Source organism: Athene noctua, chromosome Z (genome assembly GCF_965140245.1).
Source record: "Athene noctua chromosome Z, bAthNoc1.hap1.1, whole genome shotgun sequence".
Classification (NCBI taxonomy): Eukaryota; Metazoa; Chordata; class Aves; order Strigiformes; family Strigidae; genus Athene; species Athene noctua.
Genome location: NC_134077.1, coordinates 34,071,618 through 34,095,419, shown reverse-complemented (window position 1 = coordinate 34,095,419; position 23,802 = coordinate 34,071,618). Strand labels below are relative to the sequence as shown.

Here is a 23,802-nt window from a genome sequence, read left to right as displayed (position 1 = left end):
CTACAATAAAATGCTTATTATTTGAACAATTAAAAGGCTACATAGCTGCTTGGTTTTTATATGTATCACGCAATCCTTCTTTTGGTTTCCAAGAGGATTTAAAATCCGGCTTCTCTGGCTTACTCTTCATGCCAACACTCTACTTACAGTAAACAATTACAATTTACTGCAACTATAATCCAGCAGTGCATGATGATTGAAGTTATGCTTCATAGTGGTTGGAAAGAGCAAGACTTCTAACATTTTTCTTCTGACCCCCTGCAGGAAAGTCAAGCCTGCTTGCAACCGCAGAACAGCATGTACTATGCTGTCAGTAAAAGAAAACTCACAAGCCAACTGACAGTATAAAACCCATACTCGTTAACTGAAGACCTGCACTGTAATAAGATCCTAGTACCATTACTATAAATTGTAGCCTTTAGAAATCTGTGAGGTCCTCCAACATTACTGCACCAAAACTCAATTTTTCAAACCAAGTAAACACTCTATAGAGAGGTAACTCCCTCAATCCTTTACATCATAAACATAAAAATTTTCAAGTATGCCAGAATTTTTATAGTTTGCCCTCATATTTTTTGGCCACTGACATTCACAGCTGGAGAACATCTTCTACATAAAAGGCTGCTTGAAAACTAAAATTTTTATTGACCTTTGATAATATTTTTCCTTTAAATTTTAAATAAAATTTATTTAAGTATTTTTAAGTTCCACGAATACGCACATTGACAGGTAGCCCAGATATGAGAGCACGCTTCCACAGACTACAACAAAATAGTTTCTTACTCCAGCTGGAGTAAGAAGCACTTTCACCTACACTGAGACAGACAGACCACATCTTCACATGGAAGAGGAGAGCAAACGGTCATGTTTTGGAAGACTGATAATGTTCACCTGGCCTTTAAGACTTCACATTGGCAACTGACATGGTTATACATGTATATTATAACATCTATTGTAGGATCATTCCACAACTTATTTCTCATGTTGCTGTATCTTAACATCCTATCTGGCTGAAGAACTACCATGGCTTTCAAAGTGCAGAAATAACACTGAGAAAATGTTTAACGAAAGCTTTAGAACAGATTTAAGTGCAATAAAAAGAGTTGCTTACTTGGCCTTTCTAAACCTAAATTTCCTCTGACATTACCTACACATAATCCAGACCAATCATTTGTGTGCACTGTTTTTCTTCTTTTAAACCAAAAGGATGTTTCAGATGTAGTGTGCAATAATTATTTTCCGACAATGAATAAAAATCTCACAACAATTTTTGTCTTTCTAAGCTGTGCGCTGAAAAGCGGAATTTGTCTATCTTGACATATATGGACTCTGGCTAATGGACTTCAGTCACATTATTGGACTTGCTTTCTGTTTTCTCCAGCCATTTCCCAGTCACCACTTTTCAGGATAACCATCATTTACTGTGAAACACCATCAGCCTGGCAATATAAGACAACAGCTTCACATTTAATTTTTTAAAAAGGCTCTTGATAATCTTGGGCAAAAGTAACTGGAAAAGGCAGAAAGGAACGTGCTGTGAAAGACAGAACATGATGGAAAGGACTGCTGTGCCCTGAAGGTGGGTACAGAGTTACATCTTGTAAGTTCTGGTCAGCCATTACAAGTCTCAGCTGAAAAAGGCAAAACCAATGAAAACATAGTTCAGTATGAATCCCAAAATGCAGCAATGGAAAATTCTTCTGGTCACACAGGACTGTTCCTTATTATAGCACATTCATATCAAAGCTTAAAAGTGAAAAAAAACCCAAATGCACGTTTTGGTACCCATTGCTAAAGTATTTTTCTGGGATACTGAACCTCTTCATCATTGTCTTTAGTTTCTGTGTCCTTTGAGTCTCAGAACAATCATCTGCCACCAGTTCCTATTTGTTTCCAAGGTGTACACATGCAGCTCTTAGAATTTATTTGCATGACAGTCACACAAACTTTTAAGATAAATACCTTACACCCTTTTCCTCATCCCTCTTCCAGCCTCAAACTTGTTCTGATCGAAACGATTAAAAGCTCTAATTCCCTGACAAAGCAAACTCAGGGATAATCCACTGACAGGCTGCAAAAAATGAGAAACTGTTGAGGTCAGGAGAGAAGTCACCAGCACAGCCCTCAGTCTGGCTGTTTTTTGGTACAGACTAAAATGGTTATTTCAATTACAGTCTAAATTAGCAATGCCTGGAAACACCTTTGCCTGACCTTGATGCTGGGAAACAACCACAAGAACAAGAAGAGTATGAGGTAGAAGGATGACAAGAAAAAATTTTAACCCAAGGATATTATCTCAGTACTCTACTGCCTGTTAGTAGACACAAACTCCTAGCACAAGAAACACTGCCAGTGCAAACCTTTATGTTAAATTTGCAGTGTTCAGAGTACAAAAAAAAGGAAGCACCAATAGCAGTGCTCACTAAGATATCCCACAGTGCCTCAGGCCCTGAAGAGACAAACACTGAACCAAGAATACAAGTCATCACCTGAACGAGATACAATGATAAACCTGTCTAACAGGCTGAAGCTAACAACTAATACAGTACTTTAATTAAAAGGAGTGGCAGATTTTAAAGTGGTAATCCATTAATCTAATTTTGAATATAAACTCAAACACATCATTCCAAATCCTCAATCACAAAAACATGAATGGCCAGAATTAACTGTCTGGCAGTATATAATTCTGTGTATACTTGAAGTGGAAGAAGAATACAAGCACACAGGACTAATCCATGTGAGACAAGGATATCACAAAACAGCATTAGTAATTTCAACGTTCATCTGAACACCATGCATTTCTATTTCAAGTTACTTTGTTAAATGAGAAACTAAAACCTTCCTGTGAATGTCACATGTTCTTACATGCCTACAGAGCACTGGTTTTACTATTATACTGAAATTCTGTTGCTCCTCCCTATATTCTGAATAATTGAGAAGATGGTAAAGAATTATTACTGCTATAATGGGACTTACTGCTGTGCAATACAGAATCCAGAATGATGCAACACAGCCTCTGTTAGCCTGTGTCTAGAGCTATTATAAAATTCCAAAATTATAAGGATAAGCACAAAAATATGAGAGAGCAGGAGTACCTTGTGAAAGGAGATGAAATGGTAAAAAAAGATGTAGTAAGTAAATTGTCTGTTCTTGTTGTATTCGCTGAAACATTGAGCATGTTATTAAATCCCATGTTCTATCATAAAACTGCAGAACTCAGTGTCACAGGATGTAGATTTGCCAAGAATGCAAATGGATTAGGAAGAAGATTAGATAAATCCATGGAAGGTAAAACCATAGAGAACTATTAAGTGATGCAGCCTCCCGCTCACAGATGTCGGCAGAAAGGTGTGGGACTACACAGGACAACTCTCTATACGGGTTTCTTTTGCTCTCCCTTCAGACATCCACTATTTTTCATTATCAAAGCCAGGACACCGTGCCAGACAGAGCTAGTAGAAAGTACTACTTTTCTTCTCATAACCACAGGAAGATTTTTTGGAAGAAGGCATTAGTTGTGGTTGACAAGTACTTTACAGCAAATTTCATTCAAGAGATCATTCCATTGCCAAACTACAATACAGAGACAAGGAGATCTGCTGTTTTACTGAAATAGTGAAATAATAGAAGGGTATAGGCAAATGCTACAGCAGGTCTGCACAGACTGCAGTTTTCAAAATGAGCACGATACAACAACCAGTAATCAATTACATTCTTTTACAAAATTTTAAGCACTGGCTATCCAACTATCTTCACCATTTGTCATTTGTTACTTGAATTGTGGTTCCCCAAATCATCTCTGCTCTGCAAATCACTAATCCTTTCTTCCAAAGTGTCTCACATGCCTCATGAAATAATGAGGAAAGTATTATCAAAAATGTGTACTAAGAGCTATTTGTTCCAGAGAGCATTTATCATGCCAGCTGAAATGAAACATGTGCTACCTTTCCAAGTATAGTCCAGATGCAGAATAGGGATTGAATACTGACCCACTACCATCTGAATACGGTTGTGCAGAACCTCAAACACCTCTTACTTAATTCATGCCTTCTGAACCTCTGATTCATATTAGTGAGGAAGAAATGCATTGGAAATGCATTCCTTGTAGGGGAAAAAATGACATGATGTGATATGATACATGATACGAATTTGGATGAATCTCTGTGGACTGGGAGGAAAAGTTCAGAAAATTATGTTAAGTGGAGCATCTACTTGGAAGTGATGCAGCTAGAAAAAGACAAAAAGGCAAAGCGGTTTCACCAGAGTCTGTCTCAGTACTTAAATACAGCCAACACACTGAGTATGAGTTGTGCTTGTTTAATGGCTTATTCCTTAAGGTCATATTTTGTTTAATACACACCCTCCAAAAAAAAAATTCTATCTACTTGAGGGCTTTTTAAAAAAATATATTTGAAAAGAGCTAAAACATTAAAATTTTATAGAAATTGTTCATTTAAAAGTAGTTTTTAAATATGAAAGCTAGCTAGCATGCTGTAGTGTTATCCACAGTTCAGGTAGCAGCCATCACTACGTTTGTGTTCACAAGCTCACAGTCCAAGACCATATAAAAGCCCTTGGCAATATAAATAGAGCACTACATACACATGCATAATTGGTGACCCATCAAAGAAAACACCAAACAATCTTGTGCTAACAGAGCACATGTTAATTGGGATTAAGTACCAGCCCTCATCAATGATGATTCATTACTGTATGGGAGCACCTACAAGACACTCTTCATTGGCTGAGAGATGATGTATGTATTTTTGAACAAAGATCTGGAAATAAAACTAAAACACTAGCAAAAACCTGTGGTTAACACAAGGTCCTTCAGAATTATAAACAACAACAAAGTCAGTGTAGTCATGCAGGATGATGTGGATCATTTGGATACAGTGGATCCATCCAACTGTTTAATGATTGGCAAATGCAGTCTCATACCAAACTGTATGTCAGAAAGAGGTGTCGCGGTAGGGGTAGAGCCCGGGTAACAAGCGTGTACACCAATATGATTTACCAACTTGTTCCAACTTTATTAGGCAACTGGCCAGTATATATAATGTAAAGGTAGTGCATGCAACTACCACGTGCGCAATAACAACTCGTGATTGGTCCCTGAGATCAGTTCACGTGCCACAACTGATTCCTCGCTGGCACAGCGTAAGCGTCCCATAAGGCAACTTTGTCTGAGGGCACTCCCCCCTTATGGCTGCAGCATCCCCTTCTACATGTTGCCAACACTGTTGTTTACTCAGGGTTTTGCGTTATGTGGCTTCAAAGGTGCTTCAAGGACAACTGCCGTTCAGCAAGCCAGTCAGGATTGTCCAACTTGTCTAGCAATACCGTATGACCATTTTTCTTTATAAATTTCCCTACAAAAAGGACTATCTCAGAGTGCAGTATAAATTAGAAAAGGCTTTCAGGATTATAGCTGATAAACAACGTTAACTCCCAGTGTGGCTCTGGTTCACATATCGAGAGGAATAAAAACATGAAAGTGTTTTTTCTTTCTGGATGTTGCATTGATGGTCTACAATAAGACTATCACAAGTCCAAAAATCTTAAAAGGTAGCTGAAAAAACATCAGGGAATGCAGACAAGGGCCAAAATATGTTTGGATGACTGAAGTAAAAGCCTTAAAATATAGACTGCTTAAACATTTCTACATTTGGCTTAAGTAACACACAGATACAAGCTCCTATCAAAAGGCACTCAATACTGAGGACTCTAGATTCACAAAATCACTAAATGGTTGAGGATAACAGGGACTTCTGGAGGTCATTCATTCAACCCCTTACCCAACTCAAGGAGGGTCAAGCAGGTTGCTCGAGACCAGGTCCAGGTGGCTTCAGTACTTCAAGGTTGGAGACCGCACCTCTCTGGGCAACAAATAAGATGCTATCCTTTACAGGACAAAATGCTTTGACTATTTCAATGCAAGTATAAACGAGTATGTATTTTGAATTAGTTCTGAAATGTAGAGTACTTAAAAAGTATTTGCCAGAGTGATGGTGTCTGAAAACAGAAAATTCATTTATAGAAGAAATATTAAGAACAATAGTTTGGCTTTCCTTGTTTGCATTTCTCTCTCTACGTTTATCTTGATCTGGAAAGATATATTATGTTTTTTAAAGAGCTATGAAAGCATTCAAGTTCAGACCTTATCTAATCCCTTGGCTTTCCGCTTTACTGTGTTTTCCACAACAGATACATATAAACAGGCTTACTAAAAGCTAGACTGAGGTCACAAATAATTTCTTACATACCACCAAAGCACTGCCAATTGGTAATAGTTTTTGGTAAGTGTTAATTTGTGCTGTGTTTGAATCTGATGCAGGAGTGGAAGGCTCTGCAATCAGTTACTTAATCCACCAGGAGTATGCTGCAATTCTTGTATTCAAAAATATTTTGGAATAGTCGCTGTTTATATTGGCTTCAAAAATACCCCAATCTAATTCTTTCTATGTAAATTTTAGAAGAACGTCATCAGCACATAAAACTTAAAACCCGCAGCAACTGTGTTTCTTGCAGTCTTAAAACTGTTTTCACTTGTGACATTGTTCAGACATTTTATCATCTCCCCACATACCACACTCCTCTCTGACCAACAAGGACAACACAAAACCAAGGACCATCTTCAGAATCTTGAACTATTGCTCACCTGTGCTTTTGCCAATTTCTTTTCCAGCAGGTCACGCTCCCTTTCTGTTTGTTGTAGACGTTTATTAAGCTCCACAATGTCTCCCTTTAATGAAGCCAGGGCTGCTAAATGAAGCTAGAAGACAAAAGACAAGAAACAAATCAACCTATTCACAAGCAATGTAGCAGCAGGAGCACCTGAAAGAAGATACAGTATGATATTGTAGCTGCAGTATCTGTGGATTTCTGCAGTAGTTAATAGGAACATTAGTATACAAAAGTCTAAAAGAAATCCACATGCTACTAACTACTTTTTACGTGGAATTCTCCCAACAGCACAGACATTACTTACTAAGTAAACACATTATAAGGATAAATACAATGAAGTATAATTCAGATGTAAATGTGTAATTCGTTCTAACAGTTTAATAGGAATTAGCTCGAGTCTTCTGTTATAAAACCTCCCATGAAATATGGACTCAAATTTATATTATAAAAGAAGGTGTACCATGTTTTGATGCCTTCAGACATGCAAAGGTTATCACTTTGGTGAAGGGAATCCATGCATAGGATTCGGTTTTATTTTTCAACTAAAGCTTACTCCGCCTTGAGCTACTGCTCTATAATTGTTGTTCTTCTTGGTCCCACATCAGTGAGTTTCAATAACGGTAATCTACTAAAGCTACACATGAAGAACCTGAAATGTTTTTCTCTCTGCCGTAGACCCTTTTGATGAAAGATATGTTCTACATTTAACTGATAGGATAAGGAAATATGTAACAGACTAGGATAACTAACAATCTAAATTACATTAGCAACAGAACTCAAAAATCAAAAACAATTCTTAAGAGAATCCTATACTTGTGACTCATTCACATTCTCTTCCCGTCCCTAAATACCTCATTCATTGTTACACTGAAGGCATCAGCTACAATTCAACACTCAGTACTGACAACTGTAACCAGTAAGTCCAGGAGGAAAACTAGCTACTAATACTGAAGTCTTCCTTTGTAGTAGTAAAGAAACAGGTCCAAGTTATACTCAGTGAGAAAACTAAAGTGGCCTTTCACACCAGACCAAGTAACACAGAAAACACTGCTCTGCTGCCAGGACTCAGACTGAAACACAAACCCTGTTCCTAGTCCTCCAGCCTGTTTCAGTCCTTCACTCTGACACTTTATTGGGCAGGTCACTTTTAAGTTATTTTTCTTGTTCCATTTCCAGTCAATTTGCTAATGGGTCCTGTTTTGATATCCTTTTACCTTTACAATAGTTGAAGCCAGGCAAAACCATAGGAGTTTTCATGTACTGATGTGTGAAAGTGGCTGTATGGCAACAGAGAGACTACATCATTTGGCAACAGCTCCTTCACGTACAGTATTCCCATTGTTATAGAAAAGGCCACCTATGGCTTCAAGACGAAAAACATATTTTATAAAGATTTTTAGATGTGAATTCTGCAGTTTTAAGTGCAGTGTAACTAGTTATGCTAGAAGCTCTGGGCATCATCATTTGTGGGTTCAGACGAAAGCATTTTAAGTCAGCTACAAAAATGTCCTACACATGCAGTTACTCACTTCAGTACAAATATATATACATACACAATTTTATATTGCAGAATATTTAAGATTCTCAAGGCAGCCTCATTTTTCAAGTGAAAAAGCAGTAATTCAGGCCTGCTACAAGCATATGCTATATAGCTTCTTTCAAGTATGTATGTATGCTGAAATCTCTTGATAAACTCAGAAACACCCTGAATATCTTTAAGTGTTCTTGGCCTTCAGCAGAAGACCCTTCTTCCTACCAGAGGAAACTATGCTCTGGTTTTACAGTGTGGAGAAACAAGAGGCAGCCTAATTGTACCAATCTGTTCATAACTTTTGATTTTCAGGAAAACTGGTGAATTTATAAGCCACTCTCATTCCCTTATCAGAAGGGAAGTCTTGCAATGAAGCTCACCAGTTTTTCATCAGATCTTGCACCTTTCACCACACCTTTCAAGTAATACATGAGAAAAATCTCAACAATTCTCCAAATTGAATAAAGCAATGCTACACAGTCAAGTAAGTATCATTCCCTTTTGTACACTATAATGAAATGATCACCAGCTGTGGTTTTAATTAAATACCAGACCAATAATGCCCATACACATGGTGCTGTAATACAGAAGGACAGTGTTAATTTAAAAATCTCAATGAAAAACAACTTGTTCACTGAACAGTGGAACTAACGAAGCAAACATCCTATGGATTTATCTTTGCCTCTTTCCACACTGTAGTCAGCTCATCTCTTCTTCATACCCCCAGCACACCCCAAACTGGGTAAGAAACAGCATGAATTGTGTCTAGTTTTATAGGAATGCTGCTGCCTGGCCTGGCAACTCCTGCCAAGCAAGGGTATTCAATACTAGCGTTACATCGTTTCAGTATAGGGTCTCTCTTCTCCAAGTAACCAAAGAACTGACTTACTAATTACGAGGAAAGTTTTTTTAAATTTTTTACTACCCAAAATTATCCTTTCCTTTTATAAATTGGACCAATCCAATTTTGAAGTACTAATAAAACAATTTTTAAAAAAGAGAAAATTACTCCAAGGACAGACTAGGCAAAAGTAAGTTATACACAGAGGAGGGCTGCTTGGGATACTCTTCCGTTTCATGTATGTGCCCACTGCACACAGCAGTAAGTCATATGCAAGTGGTGCCTCCAGCTACTACTGTAATACACAGTGTTAACACAGCTAGCATAGCTGTGTATTCTTGGCAGAGCCAAGCTCTCCTCCCCAATTCCTTAAAAAAGGCGTTACAAAGTATTGCTGCATCTTCCCTTAAGGTGTGAGTGTTCCTGCAGACCATGCTTCCCCATGTGTCTGTATAGCACACAGCAGGGTGGGAGCTGGAACACAGATCTTTGGATGTTGCTGTAACACAAACAAGGAAATATCAGAACAAAGAGCTGCAGTCAACAAAAATGTAATTGTGGGGAAAAAAGCTCACTTTTAGAATTCAAATTTAATAATCCAAACTATTAAACTTGGAAACACTGTCTTTAAAGATCTCAACCGGAAGGCAGGATGTCAGTCACAACTGTAACTCTGCAGCACTGAACCACTACAGGGTATGACAAACAAGAGAGGAAAATGGAGGTAGCCATATGGCATACTGCTTTTTTACTCCCCTCAGCAAACAGTATAGATAAAGCGGAGTTACTATCAGTAACATCCGTAGCATAGTCCAAGGTGGGATGCCTCTTAATGAGGCAAGATAATGAAACAGATCAAAAACTCAGTAGTTTGTAAAAATTAACAGACACCATAAAGATTTGTTCATCAGTCTAAACCTTTAAGCAACAACTGCCACAGAGAACCGCTTCATACAGAGAAAAGAGTTCTCTGACAAACCCTGTATTGTTCATAAACTTTATACTGATCCAGTACAGCTACTATTGCATTCATCCAGGAAAAACCCACTGTGTGATGCTGACGCACCCAAACAGTCCAACGGGACAAGCAAGGTCAACGCATGTGAGAGTAATGATTGAAAGGGGATCAGACATGGCAACCATTGAGCTTCTCCATCATCATCCAAGGAAATAAGAATTCTTTCAGAGAAGAAACTGCATGCATAGTATTAATAAAAAAACACCTATACTAACTTAGAAGCTACAATTTCTCCTGAATTTTCTGCAAGGACAATTGCAGGTTGCTTACTGAAACGTATATACACCACATTTTATAGCCAATACTATCCTGCTAGGTTCTTATATATTAAATATATAACAATTAGTATCATATATTGCTATTAATATAACAAACTGTGCATAGCATGCTATTTTAAAAATGCAAACCACTGTACAGCCAAGTTTTGAGAGATTTTTTTTTAAAAAAAAAAAGCACAAGCTTAGGAAAAGCAAGCTCATGACCTCTCTTCCAGCCTCCTTTATGACTGCAGTTTCTTCCCCATCATACCTGCTTCTAGAAACACCTTACACAATACTGTAGACATAATTTAATGATGTGTATTTTGCAAAGTGGTTTAAACACTTCTTTTGGTACTGGGCTTTCTGAAATATTCTACACGGGTACCATTAAAACCACATCCTTCTCTGCGAAATTAAAGAATTAATGTTATCTTTTTCTTCATTTCCTGCCTTCCTTGGCTACAGTATGAATGTAGCCCAGTACAACATAGCATATAAAAACCAGAAAACTAGCAAAAGAATTTCAAAGAGAGCAATGGGCTTGAGCTGGCTTCAAGGCTAGGATGCCCTCCTAGCAAGACTAGAGATGCCCAGCATGGTATCATGACTGAACTGTGTAGTGCAATTGCTATATTCTGCTATGTGTAACTTACAAAACATACAGAAAACACAATAAAAATGTATTACTCTATTAACATGTAACACTGATTATCTCCAAATACATAAATCTGATGTTAAACATGACACCCTCCACACTTGGAACATCTGAAAGAACCTGGTCAGAAAGTACTGGGCTCCAACATCTTCTCCTCTCTTGTGTTTCTCATTCTGCATTTTGCATGGTTTAGTGCTAACAGACCACAACTTGGATGTTTTCTGTGTATGGCTACTACTTATTTTAATGGCAGGCAGTAAACACAGAAACACTTGATCAACTATTCAGAATGCTGCCTCATCTATGAAAATCTCCTCTGTTTTGTTGTTACCAAATGACACTGGAGACTACGCTGGATTTGAAAACCCAGGCTGCTTTGTAAGATGAGAGATGGTAGCTGTAGAGGATAACATGGAAAATACAGTTAGAATCCCTGCTAAAACAGCAAGAAGGGCAAAACAACAACAAATGCCTATACATCATATTTTCTGACACCCTCCTTCTTCGTGGGAAAGAGGGAAACATGACTAAAACCTACAATTGCTGTCAAGGAAATAAAAAGTCTGGTAACAAGTTCATACTGAAAACCACATTTTTAAGACACTGAAAAATAAAATCTTGCCTGAACTTTGACTTCAGGAGTCTTAGGGCTGTGATTGTGGTGTGCATTGCTAATCTTCATTAATGGTAGTAGAGAACAATATCAGGGCTAGCCCAGGAAAAGCTTAGGTAAGGCTGGCACTCATCTGCTGAAGTGAATGAGAACCTGTCATGCTAACACACGGCAGATATACTTAAGACATGTAACAAAGGTACAAGAGGAAAAACACAGAACAAAAAATACGAAAGAAATTATAGCATGGGTTCACGCAGCCAGGAAACACCTCAAAAAAGCCTTTCAAAACAAACGAAAATCCAGGCAAAGTTTAAAAAACTTTCTAAGAAATAAGTTAAATATACGAAATGTATTACAGACACTTGCTGTACATTAGAGCTCAAAGGCACTGTCAAGTTCACATTTTATCAGGAGCACAAATCAGCACTACCTGCAAATAATGCACTTAAAGTGATTGTTATATACATGTGTAGCTACTCTCAACCATTTTTCTTCTCAGTTCTATGCATTCTTCATGCCACCTTTTCCTGGCCATGCTTCATGAAAGGTGCATTTTTATAGTCCAAGTGATGACATAAAGGTAATCAAATTCAATTTCTGTGAATGTACTGGCAAAATGGATTGGAAAAACTTAAAAAGAACAACCATCTCCAAGAAGCAGTGACAGGACTGCTCAATATTCCCTAGACAATTTCAGTTGTATGATTGCTAGCGCATTGCCCTGAAATACCACAATCAACAGTCCTTTAAGTAATTACCTAAGGCAAAGTCAAAATGACTAAAAAAGCAGTACCACTGGATTGCTGGATGTGCCTACAAACATGCCCTGAAACTGTACTGTTACATGCTAACAAAAAGCCTACAAATTTTTAGAGTGACATACAGAGTGGACATTTTGTGACTATGCTGCTGAAGCAACTGTTGTCATAATAGACATTAGACAGTTACTTCATATGCTTGTGCAATACTGAACAAACGATACGCTAACACAATCCAGGATAGAGACATTCAAATTCTAGAAAAACAAAGACCAAGTGTCTGTAAGACATACTTTGTTTTAATATGAAAAATCTGCCTAAGATGTATTCAATCTGTCTGCATTATTTAAAGCCAATTTCAACCGCTTTTTTTTAAACTGGAAGTTAACATTTGCAGGCGCTTGTGAATATTTCAAACCGTTTCTTAAAATAAACAAAAAACTCAATTTAATCATAGTAAAAAGCGTTTGGTAAAGAAAATACACTACAAATTGTTCAAAAAATGTCATGGAACAGGTAATCTTATGCTATTCCAGTGAGTAGAAGCAGTTTTAGAACATTAAAAAAAAATGTAATCATGGAAAAGATCTTCCTTTGAAAAATTCATCTGACAATTCATACTTCGTGAATGGTGCATGGTGTAATTTGTGCTTCTGAGTGTGCCTGACGTCTAGACTAATGGCTCTACTTCTATTAAAACAGATGTTTACACCTTCATGGAAAATTCTATGTAACGTGAGAAGAAAAGCCTAAAAACAACACGTAAAAGTAACCGAAAAGAGACGGACATCTGAATCTGGAGACTGTACAAAACAACTACACTTTGAAAAGTTTACTCTTTTGAGATTCTTAAGAACCTTAACCACTGAAGGGCAGCTGGCATATCTACATAGATAATGTCTTACCTGGCTTTTGCACTACATATGAAGGCTCAGCCTTGCTTTTGCTCTCCAAAGGAGGAACCTGTTGCCACTTCCACTCCCAGTGAGTAAGCAAAGTAACAGTAAGTAGGGGACAGAAATGGGGTGGTGGGAAGACTATGCTTAGGACAGAATACTGTCTTCCTTTCAACTCAGTCTCAACACATTGTCTGCAACCACAGCCCTTCTTTTAAGGAAAAATAAAAAAATGGTATTAATATACTATTACAAGCTAGGGAGGGCTTGATATGTCCATACTTAGCAGGATTTGATCCTCCTTCAATGAACTCATTTATCATTCCTACCCTCATTACAGTCACTCTCAATATAATTTAAGTAAGGCAAATGATCTCTGTTTTTATCACTGAATTGATGGAAAGCAGAAACAGACCTATTTTTTCTCTCCCCTCTGCCCAACACAACTGGGGACAATGAACTAAGAAGGGAGAAAACCAGTGAGGTTTCAAGCTGGTCCTTATCCGTTGCAAATCTCAGGATCCTCTCCTCTGTTTCTTTCCAGTTTGCAAGGACGACCTCTGAGGTGGCAGGCATACCATTCTCCCCTCAGGGAGGAAAAAAAAAAGGAGTGGAAGACTAATCCCAAGACTGAACCTCACTTAGTCCTCTGCATTTAGCATTTAGGTGACCCACATTCTAGTGCTGGATAGAACGATGTCACAGACAGGGTGTAAGCTCATCCACACTAACTTGTTTTCCAACCGCCCCACCATTTTTATATCACCTTACCATGCTCCTTCAACTCCAGTCTCTTCTGACTGAGAACAATCCAGATCATTCAAAACAGAGATCGCCATTCAAGAGCCACTCAAAAATGAGATACTACTTATTATGCTAATTTAATAATTTAAAAAAGCATCCCATGGTTCTTGTGTTCTTTTCAAAACTTCTCAACCAGAAAATTATTTCTGATTTTCAAAGACTGTGCACTAGCAACAAAGCTGTACTTCGAGTGATCTGAGGATCTTTGTCTCCAGCATGACCCACATGATCTGCTGTTACCATAAATTTAGAGAAACAAAATCTGTATTGCCAAGTTAAATCAGTGATCTACCACATCCAGCATTCTCGTTTATACCACAAGCTAGAATCTGATGATTCAGCAAGAAAACAAACAACAACAAAAAAGCCCCCACCAAGCCCATCAGCTAAACCCCCTGGAATGTACTTGTCCAATTATTTGAAATACACAGAAATAATACATCTTCCCAGGTTTTGTTAAATCAGCTCATGCCCTGAAGTGCTTTATTAGAATGTTCATTATGTAGCTTCCAAAACTACAGCTCTAAAACAATTTTTAAAAGCAGCTCAACAACTTCAGAACCCCTAGTTGTGGAAGCAAAATTTCCTGGATGCTTGCTTAACAAAATATATTTAGTTCAGTTCTTAATTACTTCACCATCCAAGGTTAGCTGCATCTCTGAGATCTTCACATTCCCCTTTGTGCATCTTTAACTTCAAGCCACCAGCCATCTCCTCTTCATAGGGCTTCTGATGGCCGCTCCTCCCAGGAGTCCCTGCACATGTCATAGCCCCCACTAGATACACACTCTCCAGGTGAGTGGAGAACAAGCAGAGACTGACTTGAGGTCTCCAGGGACCTCTCAGCTTACAAGAATAAGTAGTGGTTTTAAAAATGTTTTTTGAAAGATTACACACTATAAACAAGACGCAAGTTGCATATGGTTTACCAAGTACCACCCACCTTTACACTCCTGGCTGTACATCTCAGGCTTGTCTGTGCTACAGCCCCAGGTCCGTGTCTCACTACTGCAGGTCAGTTCTTAGCACAAGCAACTGTCCCCTAGGTTGGACTCGTCATTTTAGGCAGAAGTCAGTTCTTCTGCCAAGTAACCTTTGCCAGCCAACCAGTTCAAAACTGGCCTCACCATTTCCCCACGGGGAATTAACTTCTTCAAACTTTATACAAATTCCTAGCCAGGAAAATTACCTATGCTACTATAACTTCAGTTCCTGCAGGAAGCTTCCATAATTTCCCCCTAGCTTTATGCTGTAAACCTTTGTAAAAGTTAACTTGGGAGTATTTCACTCATAAACAACATCCAGTGCATTCTGGCATTTCCAGACGTCTCAAGTCCTGCATCTTTCATTGCATCCTCTTTCTTACCACCCAGCCAATACAGGAGGGAAAGCTGGCTGTACTTACTGAAAGCTTTGCAAATGGACGGCAAACTATGAGAGACTGACTTCCTGTTGAGTTTTCTCACTGCACTGGATGTTATTACTGAAACAATAATTTTAACAAATTTGATAGAAAACAATCACTGTTGCAAAATGCAGCCCTGATAAGGCTCTGTGATGAAGCAGCTTTAAAAATGAATATGTTACAAAGAAAAGGCTCAAAAAGGGAGTTTACAACACTGTTAGAGGAGTTTGCACAACAGAAAAAGATGAAAAAGCATCTCCTTAGCTGAGTTTTTAGTACATCAGTAATTAGTATTTGCTTTTTTATATTTAGATAAACAACTAACCTCAACTGTTGATGAAAGCATGTTAAATAAAGAAAAATATCCAGCACGATTTATACATTCTATCCTAATAAACTCCCCTTCTTCTAAAAACAGTCCATAGGTCTATCCAAGGAAGTTCTTGCTCTCTATGGTATAACTCACTTGAAATAAAACTCGTATTGAAGAATTCCACTTAAAACATCTTCTTCTTTCAGGAAAAAAGAAATAAATTTGCATCAGCGAAAATAGCTAGGTTTATTTCTGTGAGACCAAAGCAGCAAGTCAAAGGAATGAGAAACTGAAAATGCCTGCTATGACCTTGTCATCCTCCAATTCATACTAGTTACTTGCATGTTATATCTGGTGCTAATCATCAGAAAACCTTATGCAAGATTTCTGCATGACGCCTCAAATTCCTGATGTCAACTCCCTTTAGAAGAAAGCAGACAGCACAGAGATATACTATTCATCAATCAGACCTTTTGAAAGAAATTCAATTGCATTAATGTATTTTTCTTCTCTAGTCACTATATAGCTTATATTTTAAGCAGTGGAAAGCAGTGGAATCTCCAGTGCACAAACAGCTGAAAAAGTAAAAATAAATACTGATAAATATTTATTATCAGTTGCACCAGCACAGACAAAGTCTGCACAGCTGGCACACTTCAATCTGTTTACTGAATAGGAATTTATGCAGATAGGTTTTTTTAGTATTTCAATAACACCTGGATATATTATTCCATTCAGGAGAAGCGTTTTCTTTTGTTGTGCAGTGGACTAATAATCCAACATGGTGTCTTTGTAGCATTTTGTTCAAGTGGCTTCATACTTTTTCAGCCATTTATTTAGCAGGCTTCTCCAAATTCAAAAGCAAGTAGCTGTAAAATTTGCAGAGAATCATTTGAGTCAACTGGGTATAGCAATTTGTAAAGATAGTACCAAAAGTAATCCAAAGGTACAAGTAGCCAGTAATTATAAACCTGAAGCTAATCAAACTAAGTCTCATCGCCAAAAGTAATAGTTACATTTTCAGTCCAGTTCACAACTCTGCACTGCTCATAGGTGGGAAAAGGTGCCTGGTAAATCCTAGTACGAGATAAAATCTGTTTCTTGTAACTTCTCTTCCCACAATGAACTTATTTTTGTTCTTTTGTATCACAAGTACAGATGCAGGGACTTGACAGTGAGCTTTACTTCTTCTTTAAGTTAGGATCATCTTCTTTTTCAATGGACCTAAAAAAAAATCCCGTGTCAAGAAAAAAAAAAAATAACAATTTTCTTAAATGTCAAAAATTTCTGCAAATGGAAAAGCCATTTTCTATCCAGACTACTATATATTTTGGTTAGAACTACTCATTTTATATGACATTTTCCCTGTGATTTCTCCGAGAGAAAAAAAAAAAGATTTAGATGTTTTAGCGTATCTACTGGACAATTAATCTTCACTGGTATATACACACATTAAAAATTTAATTGCACTTAATGAAATTACAGATGCCTATAATTAGCAAAGTTGAAAGCTTCAGTCAAACAAGAATTAAAAATAGTAATTGCTTTAACATTTTGAGATTAATTTACACAGTATTTCCAGCATTACATGTCTCTACCAAGCCCAAGGCAGGTTCACTCCTTATCTTGGACTCTGAATGCCAAATTTGACCCCATTATTTCACCTATGCAATTCCATTAAATAAACAGGAGTCACATAGATATTTATGAGTCCAGAGCATGGTTCCATGTGAAGTGTACATCTCACAAGATTGTAATTCTCTCCTTGACTGCAATTTTCTTTGCTTTAAATCACCAAATAACACAAAAAACATTACTAATTTTCTAAGGAAGTCAGGACAGCACAGGAAGTTACTTCCGAAACATTTAATAAAATACTTTTTTTAATGTTTATATCATACAAATGCATGTCCACATATGCACATTTATATAAAAGAAAATCTGAGGTCATGACAAAATTTATAATTCAAAGACATTTTACATGTCACACATCACATTTAACACTTCAAAATCTGCATCCTTCATATGACCACTTTCACTAACACAAACAAAAAAACACTTGCTGTGAACATGGCCCTTAAAGAGCTTTCAGGCAGTAACTGGCACAGCTATAAATCTACATGCGGTTGTGGAAATAAATCTTGTGCTCTCTGCTGCTCATATAGGAAAATTAATCTTAAGAGGAACACAATACAGTACCTCCTTATCTGTTTAAAGTAGGGAAAATATTTTACTCATGTTAATTGTCCTGACAGAAAAGGATCAACACTGCATTAATCCATTTAACACATGACTTATTTTTCACCCCTGCACATTGCATAAGCCAAAACACCAGCTAAAGCTATTGTGTTAATTCTTCATACAGCATTCTCATTCGTATCTTTACATAACACGTGGCATATTGCTCACAAAATCTGGAGGAATGAAAGTGGAAATTACTTTTTCCATGTTCCATGGTTTCACCATTTGTGCAAAATGATACTTTCAGGTTAAGACTTACATTACTGCATTATTTTGTTTTTATTTTACATTCTCAGAAATAGTTTCTGTGGGCTCTAAGATCTCAACATATTAAAAAGTACTGTATTTAACATAATTTTAATAATTAAACAGAAACCATTCCAATCTAACTGAAGAAACATCAGTTAAAAAAAAAATAAAATAGGATCATGTTTTTCCCATCTTAAAGCAAGTTTCCTGGTTCAAAAGGCATACTTAAGAAGTGCTGTATCAGGCCACACCACAGGGTGACAGCCCAGCATCCTGCCTCTGAGTGTGATGAATCACAGAAGTTGAAGAAAAAGCCTAAGAATTGGGTACACATTTGTAATACTTCCCTGGTATTGCTTTGCACCTCAAGGATAACTTTGGTCCCTTTTGATCTCTGTATGATTCACAAATTTCTCTCTAAACATATACTCATTTTTCTCCCTTATCATCTGAGGCTGTGAGGCTGACATGCCCTAATCTATTTAGCAGAAGGTGCTCTTTCCCTTTTGATCCTCCCTTTCACCTACCTTTCTTTGGAGCACTCTGGTTTTACAGTTCTGATGCTCGACACATTACAGCCCTATGAGACAGTGCCTGGCTGCACAGCTGACAAGGCTAACCATTTTTTGCCGTCAGCAACCTAAATCTGTGCATCTATTACATCAATGGTCTCTGCTACATTAACATTTGGGTCCATCTAGCCTGTATATTAGCAATCCTTGTGTTCTCAAGTATACCTCTGGGGTATATTCCATTGTTCTTTGTGCTGAAAAGTTCGAAGCTGGTTCCCCACCCCCACCTCAGCTAACTGTATCAATTGTAGGAAAAAATCTTTGTCTTTAGGAGAAAGCAGTGGGAAAGGCATTAGCAGTTTCCTCTCTGTGGAGTGGGGTAGGCTCTGGCTTAAGCTAAAACATTTTTAGGGCTTTAACAAGTATCCTCAGCCACAGAAACAAGCATCAGTTCAAAATGCTAAAAGGTTCTGTGTATGAATACTGGTAACAACTACAGGTATGTGAATAGGAACACAAGAAATCTATGCACATGACAGGCATAGAAAGGAAGAAGCCAACTTCAGGTGGCAACATCAGATTACGTACCAGAGATGACAATTACCCGAATTATTCATATACTACAGAGCTGTGGATAACTTGACTCCTGTGTCCTATTTTCATTCATATTTTGACAAATACCATGAGAAGTAGCCAGTCCTGGTGAACTGAGTAGACACAGCACCCATCCTGAGCAACATTCCCCCACCTTCTAACACAGCCAACCTAGCCCAGCTAAACATGCCATTAACACACCTGCGCTGTTTTGATATCCAAGCTACACCTATATCATGTCAACTTAATTGTAAACCTTGATGTTCACACAGAGGTGAAGGGCATGCAGGTTGCTACATCCCCTCCTGCAATTCCAGCCTGAACTCTTCCTTCCTTCCCTTCTATCTGTTACAAATGCTCCTCTCTCAGGGATCCAGGCCTAGGATAGTTTTCTATGTCCTTTCTTCTCTGGATTGTTCATAATCTTCCCTACATACCATTCTTCTCTTGTTCCCTCTCTTCAAAGCTGCTGGGCTCATCACAGCATCACTCTTTGCAGCCTAGAGCCTGCAGTACAGCAGCTGTTGTCAATCAGCCCTGTGGTCCCTCTGAGGATGGAATTAGCCCCTCATTAACCCTCTCGCTCCCGCACCGATGCGGCTATTTACCTAACTGCAGAGAGCAAATAATATTACCTCTGTTTGCAGGCACCATTTCTTTCAGCTGTAATGCTGAGTATGCAGTAGAAGCAGCATGCTCAGCTGCCATATATATCTAAGCCCCATAAAACATAAAATCTCAAAAGCCTCTTTCTAGAAACTGAAGTGGATAAACAGATATTTTAAAAAAGACTTTGTGACAAGTATCAGATTTATAACAACAAGGGCCAATCTAAATGGATTATTGCTGGAGAAGAGCAGCAACATTAAAAAGTAACCTGTTTGTTTGGGGTTTTGTTTGGTTTTTTAACCTGCTCAAAATTGTAGAATGCTTCATGATTTAACTTAGCTAAAATGCACCTAACTGCTAAATCACACCCAAATATTCTGGAATATATATTGAAAACCAAACTTTTAAAACTGCTGAGATAAATCAGCTTTTTAAAAAAAGTGATAATCATAGAAAACTAACATTAATTAAGCTGTCAAATTTTTCGGAAGGATATTCTTAGTCCGCAATAAGAAGGTGTTTGTTCCTCCTCCTCCCAACCATACTCCCCACTCCCAATCTTTCTCATTTTCAAGTAACATAAAAGCATTTTGTCTGTTGGAAGAACCTACACAAGAAGATACTGCTGGCTCCTTTTCATACACAGCCATACCTCAAGCATCTCATCCAGTTCTCACGTTGAATTTGTCATTAGATGGACCCAGACTGAATTTTACACAAAACTATTATCAAAAAGTAGCCAAACTTGAAACAAGCTGCACTGATGCTTGTACTTGAGGGAGAGCTAAAGCTGGAAGTGACTGTCCGGGCAGAAGCAGCAACCATTCAGTGCTTGCAAACCAAACCTCAATCAGACAAACGTGCACACCCCTCCTCTCCCTCTACCCGTGCTCCCAGAACAATCACAGAACAGCATTCTGTGCTTAGTACAAGGCTTGCCATCCTAGCAACAGACCTTCATCATTGCTGTTTCTTTTTCTCTAATCCTACCTGAGGCCCTACTATTTCCACATTGGAGGAAATCTTACTGCAGAACTTGGGATTCATGGAGCAAACTGTTGGCATCACACAACCAATTCTGAAACATACACTTAACGGATTACAAAATTTCCGTAAGTGAACCTAAGATTGCATTTGGGATTCTCTCTTCTTGCCATGCAGATGTTGAAATGTCTGAGGGGGTCAAGACTGGGAAACAAACTAAAGCAAGTCAACAGTCTACTTCTGAAGGAAGAATCCTCACCTTGTGATCTCAACTTAAGGATCTAGCTGAACATAGTTCTGTTTCAGTCACTAAGCAGATCTCAAAAAGCATTCTGCAAATCACTCTTGCAGTCTCAGCAACTGGAAGGATAAAAGAGCTACAGATGCCACTGTGAATTTGCTTACTTGAGCCACACAGTGGCATATCTTCATGCCAACTTAGTTGCCCTAACATCACTGTAAGGCAATCTAATAATCAGAAATCTAAATGTCCAGTATAAAAATGTAGAAAAACAAAAATGGATTTGACCCAGAAAAAGGGAGAAAGTAAGTAATTTTCTTCTCTTGTTCCAAGGTTCCAGAACCAGATAGTGTATTTGAAAGTCTGTGCCACTCTAAATAAAAACCTACTGATCTACACTATATATTGCTGGAGTAAAAAGGTGTCAACTTCTGTTAGAACACATCTTGGAAGAACTATTATAAGGCATGGACTGAGACAGAAAGTTTATAAAAAAACATATTCCACAAAATTCCATAGTGGAGATAAAACAAGCCTCAGTCCTACTCTTCCCTTCCCACTTCAAAGAAATTGTAATCACAAAGGTGTAACTGCATCTACAGTGTGGTTTAGTTGTCAAGGATATGTAAATTCTAGTGTAACCTTTCATGTTCCTAACATACCATATATCTACATCCAGTCAAATTTAAGTGTAGGTATTTCTATAAGTGAAGGAAGGGAGGTGAGGGACAGGAAGGGAAGGAATGTTTTGTCAGACTGTATCAAATCTAACTTTTCAAGTAACTGCAGTAGACTATTTCTATAAGTGTAATTTGTAGTGCTCCTTAACCCTGTTACTGAGATCTCCCCTTTGTCCAGTCTCAACAACAGATAACTAGAAATTTATAATCTGCTTCCCTGAGCTCTGATCATGTACAGTTCATACACCCACAAAACCTCCACCGAAGCTCCATTTGTATATTATGAGACTGAAACAGTCCCCCTCTGAACCACCAGAACATTACAGAGTCCCCTCCAGGTGCTATGGGTCAAAATTTGATTCTTATTAACCTGGTTAAAACTTTTTGCTGAGGTCAATTCCACCACCTGGCAAAAGCATGAGATTCAAGAGTTAAGTCTACAAGAGTGCAACGTATGGGAGGACCCCTTATCTCCACAGTCTTTCCCCCTTTTCCACATTTGAGTAAGAATAAATTCCAGTTTGGGCTGCTGTTAGAAAAAAAGAGCAGGAATGTACTGTGATCAGCAGAGCATTTTCTGAGTCACAGTGGTCCAAACTTTCCAGTGATGACAGAAGGTTCATAACACCTCTTTTATGGCCCTCCTTGCAGGTAGAAACAGCTGGCTGTAAAATTAAGTGCTGCCCACTAGCTGTATTCTGGAGTTGTCAATTCTGTCTTCTCTTCCATTTTGTGTAAGGATGCAGCAACAGCACTCAGCTTCCTTATCAGGCTGTGTATAAGCACCTAGGGAGACATTCAGTTGTAGGGCTCACACTTGCTTCCCCTGTAGTCACCCCCACTTTTCCCAAAGGTTGTGACAGCAGATGGTGTGGACTTGGTCTGTAAATGGTGCTGTGAATTTGACCACCCTGCTCTGAATTAATGTACTTGAGTTTCCCAAGATAAGTTAGCTGCTTTTCTTCACTGAGGACATTAAGGGCCTTCCTTTTCTAATTAATAGCAAATGTTCCATTACATTACAAAATCAGAAAATAATACAGAGATCTGGAAAAGAATTTGAGGACAGTATAAGCCAGATGGCTCTAGGCAAGAATATTACATTTAAACATAAAAGTATTGATGTACAACACATGCACATTTTTGCAGTGTTACCAATTTAACAGTTTCAGTTATTCCATATCCCAGACCTATATACTGCAAGAGATACAACTGTAGCACATTCAGCCAAGGGAAAATGAGGTTTTGTTTCACATCCTCAGCTATGACTATCAATGGACAGACCTGAACTGGCAACAGAAATCATGGAAACTGTGAGAATCAACCACTCCTGATGTTCAACCCACTCCTCAGCCACAAGCAGAATGTACAGAGATGGGAATGTCCCAGCCCTCTGAAATCCCAGCAAGCCTTACATATTGTAGCTTAAATTCCATCTGAGATGATTTTGGGTTTCTAATGGGATGGAACCATTTCTCCCACCATTCTGAATTATCCACTTTGAAATTATTACATCCTCCCCCTTCACACTCCCCACAGACCATGGAAAGACTGGAGACTCCTTCGGTGTGACAGAATTATACCATGTTATTTCAAACAATTTAAATAAATTATTACATGGATAGAGATTTAAGAAGTCCTCTATCACCCTTCACTTAGATCTCTCAGCTTGGTAAAACCAAAACAGCATTGTGGCATTTAGCTGATGCAGTTTACAAGTTACACTAAAAAAACCTCCAACAACAAACCAAACAACACCCTGTAACCCCATCTCCCCAGAAAAACAACAAAAAATCCCAGATAATTTCATATTCTTTAAGTCCAAGCCATTTAGTCTGACCTTCCAAATAACTCCAACAATAACACTACATCCAGAAACTCCTGTATCACATTTAAAGACAGCTGGGA

The 23,802-nt window shown here is 38.1% G+C and overlaps 1 protein-coding gene across 5 annotated transcripts in view; it reads right to left on the bottom strand.

Moving 5' to 3' along the window:
- Window positions 1-23,802, bottom strand: part of MCC (MCC regulator of Wnt signaling pathway) — a 213,010-nt gene that overhangs the window by 69,499 nt on the left and 119,709 nt on the right. For all 5 annotated transcript variants that reach the window (XM_074932661.1, XM_074932665.1, XM_074932663.1 and 2 more), the window contains one exon: window positions 6,662-6,775. In XM_074932661.1, the coding sequence (XP_074788762.1) occupies window positions 6,662-6,775 (114 nt within the window). The remainder of the gene's footprint in view (window positions 1-6,661; window positions 6,776-23,802) is intronic.